The sequence below is a fragment of the Bidens hawaiensis genome, unplaced genomic scaffold (assembly GCF_021521415.1).
Source record: "Bidens hawaiensis isolate Kalapana, Puna unplaced genomic scaffold, B.hawaiensis_p1.1 tig00005637_1, whole genome shotgun sequence".
Taxonomy (NCBI): Eukaryota; Viridiplantae; Streptophyta; class Magnoliopsida; order Asterales; family Asteraceae; genus Bidens; species Bidens hawaiensis.
The window spans coordinates 1,211,786-1,216,954 of NW_027491366.1; the positions used below are offsets into that span (position 1 = coordinate 1,211,786).

Consider the following 5,169-nt stretch of genomic DNA (forward strand, 5'->3'; position numbering starts at 1 on the left):
TTGGTCGAAAATGAGCCGCCTTGGTCAGTCTGTGTCTCTGTGACGAGTGTAACACTATAATATAGTGTTTATATGCATCTAAACTCCATACATTACATTTGAATGTTAATTGCTGATACGCAAACAAATGGTGATTCTGAGAGTTATCAACAAATTATTTGATTTTCAGAAGGCAATCACATTCAACAAATAAGTTAATTTTTTTAAAATTATAAATTTTCTTCTGTTGTTTCTACTTTCAATGTAACTATCATGACCTATATATACTTACGTCATAGTATAACAAAAACAAAACACAGCAAGTGTTATCACACGAGTCTTTAAAACTAGTCATCATCGTATGTTACAAAACATAAATACTAGACAATCTTAATCTTAACTTCCGATGAGTATTCTACAACCAACAAAGATTTGCTTCTGATTTCTAATAATAACCATGAATACAATCACCCAATCAATTCTTGAATCTCTGAACAATGTCAAATGTTCTCTTGATCTTGATCTTGATCTTGATCATAAAACAATAAACGCCTCATTCGAGAATGGAAACTCGGGTCAGCTAGCAGCTTTCCCACTCCCGAGTGTGAGCTCCAAATCATCTGCACAAACTTCATGTATCCTCTCGCCTTCCCACGCTTTCAGCGTACTGCTTTCAAACTCAAATTCAGAACCCGGCCCGTTTTGCACCACCAACCCGTTTTGGAAAAACGGTTGCTGGCTGGCGGGTTTCACAAGGTTAAACGTCGGTGAAGCGGGCGCAGCTGATGCAGCCATGGTTTGGAAACTGACCCACCGCCCCGAGTCCACCGTAGAAGCATCCGACTCATCACATTCGGGAATCGTCGCAGGCGGGATACGGTGACGACGAGTCGGGCTAGACGGGGCAGAGGCTGCAAAAACCGGGTGTCGAAAAGACTGCAACGCACTCGTTGATAGCATTTCCCAATTGGGCTTTCGCTTGGTTCCGCGAGCAGTCGGTGACGATATAGGCGGGGTTACAGGGGCACTATTTGAAATTCGCAAAGGCGGTAACGAAGACAAGTTACACAGGTAAGGAAGAATGTACGACGAATGGGTGGGCGGGTTTGGGTTTTCGCAACGGGTCGGGTTCGGGAACGAGGATGATGTCGGGCTAGCGTGGTATGAAGGGGCCGGGCTTGGGAAAGCCGATGACATTGGGCTAGGCTGGATTGACGAACAAGTACTTCTGTTAGCTGATATAACTGGTATTTCATTTGGAGGTGGCTTACATCCCTGTAAGAAAACATAATATCATAATTTAATTAGGCGTTTTATTAATAAGATTAGATTAGGGGTGTGCGTTGATAGCCGAAAGACAAGGGTACATGCACCGATCAGCCCTGCTTGCGGTGCGCGCATATAATGTATATATGTGTGAACCCTCGGATGGGCAAAAGTGAAATTGCACTAATTTTGACGTTATTTTACTAAACTCAGTGAAAATAACGTTAAAAGTAGCGGAAGGTTAATCAGGCATCATGTGGTGGCGTTGATAGCCGAAAGACAAGGGTACATGCACCGATCAGCCGATGATTAAGTGCTATGTGCCTTATGTCCAAGGCTTGATGCAAAACTACTATCGAGCCGGGGTCTCACCGGAAACAGCCTCTCTATCCCTATGGGGTAACCCTACCATAGCTTTGCTATTGGTGGGATATACTGAGTACGATGATGATGATGATGATTAGATTAGGGGTGTGCGTGGTGCGGTTCGGTGCTGTTTTGGGTTAAAACCAAAACTTCGGTTTTTGGAGTTTTGAAACCATTCGGTTTTGGTTTTGGTTTCTGTTTTTGCCACCTAAACTTGAAAATTTTAGGCCGAAAAGAAAGTTTGCCTAAATAATAAATTTAGGTCTAAATAATTTTGTAAATTGATAACTAATAAACTATTATACATTGGACCAAAAGTATTTGAGTTACATATTTATTAAAATCTTATAAATTACTTACAATAAAAACTAAAAAAATTAAAATCCAGAAATTTGGCCCGGTTTGGTTTTTTCGGTTTTTCTTACACGCAAAATCAAAACTGAACCGTTAGTTCCGTTTTTACAAAAACATAGAACCAAACCAAACCGTCAGTTTTTGTTTAGGTTCGGTTTTTTTGTTTTCTTGCACACCCCTAGCCCAAGATTAGATTCTTCAAATAAACATTTCTTAGCCTAATTTGAAGTATAGTAACAGATCCAGCAGAAACCCCAATTTGGAAAAATAAAATAATAAAATAAAAACATAAAAATAATTAACCTTAGGATAAGTGGTACCATCTTCTTCAACAACCCAACCAGCTTCAGCACAGAGTGCTTTCAAAACCTCGTTATTATCACAGTGTTTAGGTAATCTATAATTACCCTGAGACCGGAGTCCGGTGTAGATCTTGGCGGCGATGGCTCGTCGCCGCCGTTCCCGTCGCTTGTTGTTGTCTCTCTCCTTCCACGACGGAAGCCGTCCGGTTGAAGTACCGCCGGTCATTATAATATTATATAATTGCTCCGGCGAGTTCGCTGTTTACTTTTGCGTGTGGTACTTTTTTTTTATTATTATTATTGTGGATTCACGAGGGGTGGGGTTTGTTTTGGATCCAATTGGTCGAAATGAGATCGGTCTCCGTCTATATTAAGTTGTCAATAATGAACTTTTGGTTATTGCATTTGTGACCCTAGTTTATGTCTTGGTTTTTAAGTTGGCCTCGTGTTTTATCAAATTACATTTGGAGTGGTTAATGCTGAATTTGGTAGGCTTGTATGGTTTAATGAGATTGGTTATTGAAAATATGTAAATGTAATCATACTTTCAGGATAAAATACAAATCATTTTTAATATGAAAACAGTGAGGATCAGTTTGTTGTTACTATTAGGTTCAGTTTTATAAGTGTTTGTTGTTATTTTTTGTTCGTATTTCCTGATTTTCAATTATGAGACGTTAGTATTTGTTGATTTACATTTTATTGTTATTATTAGTTTTTTTTTTCTTACGTTGTTATAAGTCTTTGTTGTTATTATTTTGTTGCTAATTTTGATTCTTTTTTTATTATTAATATATTATTAGGGTTTTTTTTCTTTATTATTATAAAATATTGCTTATGTATATTAGTATTGTTTCATACATTCTTATTTTTGGTATATTGGTATTATTTTTTACGTTCTCGTATTAAAATCATTGTGTACATGAACCATCCCCAGTAAGAATACATCCTAAGTCTTGGTTACTATATGTAAAAAAACTAAACTACTTTATAGGGTTATATAAACCATCCTAATTAAAATAAAAAATACAAGCCATATAGACTATAGGGATAATGTCATAATACACAAGTATTTCATGCTATGTTTAACAATACATTTACACATAATTTAGGCATTATTAAAAAAACATTTATTGACATATTCCTCTACATAGATGTTTATAAAAAAAACATCTATTACAAACCGGCTACGATGAACTCCTCTGTTAGCTTTAAAGGCTATATCACATTTTCATTGTCATATGGTTCATACTCATGTCTCTATAACTCTCTACATAACGTATTCCTTTACATTGTAAACTTGGTGATTCTGTAAGGACTTTTTAGTGCAAAAACAATAAAGGATATCCTTACTGAGGAAGGTGCTGACTGGACATGTTATGGTTGAACTGAACAGCATCGCGTGTGGACAAAGGAATGGGTTAAAACTGAGTGCGGTTGTCTTGGGGACCACCACAGACACATCACAAGCTTCATACGTGAGGTGGGTCCCATTTTCGACAAGAGCACGTGCATCAGAGCTGTAACACGAATGGAGTCATCGTACGAAGGACACTTTGTCTGACAATAACAACTTTGAAATGAATTATTAAATAATAAATAGCAATTAAGAAAAAATAATCAAATTTGGAAAATTAACAACAAAAACTTAAGAAAAAAACTTATCTAGCGGGAAGCAAACCCGAATCAGTATACCCGCGCCTGTTATGTGGGTAGTCAAATCGGGTACTCATTAGCACGATAGCCGGTATAAGTCACTGCTCTATTTTGGTGATTTTATCTTTCTGAGATATTGATGTTCAGTTCTTATAAACAAATTTATTGCATACAGTTAAATACTTTAATTTTTTTGATGAGTTAAAGGGGCCATATGAATTGGATTTGAGATTTATTGAGTTCGGGGACCATATGCAGAAATCATATAGTTACGATGTGTTGTTGTCCCCCTGCTACATGCCTTATATAACCCGCGATTGTTGCTAACCACAAGTCGTTTAAAAGTTTAACTATTATGAATGCCACAAAATATCTGTGTTTGTGTTTTATACCTCTAATAATGTTTCTTATATAAAGAATCTTTCTGATTTCCATGAGACGAGCTACTTCGTAGTCACGTATATACGTTCATCCACATACATCCTATTTTCTATTTTCTCATTATTAATGATTCAAGCATGTTTGTTACACGAAATGTATCATATACTTGCTCTATTTTCATGTATCAGTGAACGTCAAAGCTTCTCAGGAAAACTCAATATCTACGTGACTGTGTGTCATATGTCATGCATCTTAGCCGTGTATCATATACCAGAATAAAAACACGTTACCATGGGTTTAAAACACACACATGACACATGTGCATATATGACATATACCTTTATATTGTAAGATCTTGACATTTTGACCATAATTTATTATTATTGTCTACTTTGATTATACAAGGAGTCATGGTGAAATTGATGTGGACATGTTATTATTTCGCAAATATGTGGTGGCTTTGAGATGTATTATTTTTGACTATGAGTCATATATACCTTACCTTGATCTATATTGTATTATGTATAAACATGTTTATGAAAAGATTTTAGATTCATAACCATAGGTAAAAGTGTAAAACATGATGGATAAATAACGACAATATAGTATTTATAAGGTAAAGAGAAATGATCTCAATAAATGTAAAATGTTGATTTCTGTTGAAGTCCACAACCTATTAAGTGAGGCTCAATGCAATTGGTGTAGTAAAGTTTAGGGATGAGGAGCTCGATATCATACTTGTATCGATCCCGAATTTCTCAAACACTTATACCGAAAATGCTCGATTCGTTACAAGTACCATAATACAGAAATTTGGTAAATATTGGTACCAAACCGAATCGTATAGTATCGTACCGACCCCAAA

General features: G+C 36.2%; 1 protein-coding gene across 1 annotated transcript; it reads right to left on the reverse strand.

Annotated features, from left to right (window-relative positions):
• Positions 1-270: 270 nt before the first annotated feature.
• LOC143630338 (protein BZR1 homolog 1-like) lies at positions 271-2,571 on the reverse strand. The gene is made up of 2 exons (XM_077099390.1): positions 2,269-2,571; positions 271-1,254 (listed from the first exon to the last, which is right to left on the reverse strand). Exons 1-2 carry the CDS (start codon positions 2,491-2,493, stop codon positions 556-558), a joined length of 924 nt encoding a protein of 307 aa, XP_076955505.1. The 5' UTR covers positions 2,494-2,571; the 3' UTR covers positions 271-555.
• Between the last annotated feature and the right edge of the window lie 2,598 nt (positions 2,572-5,169).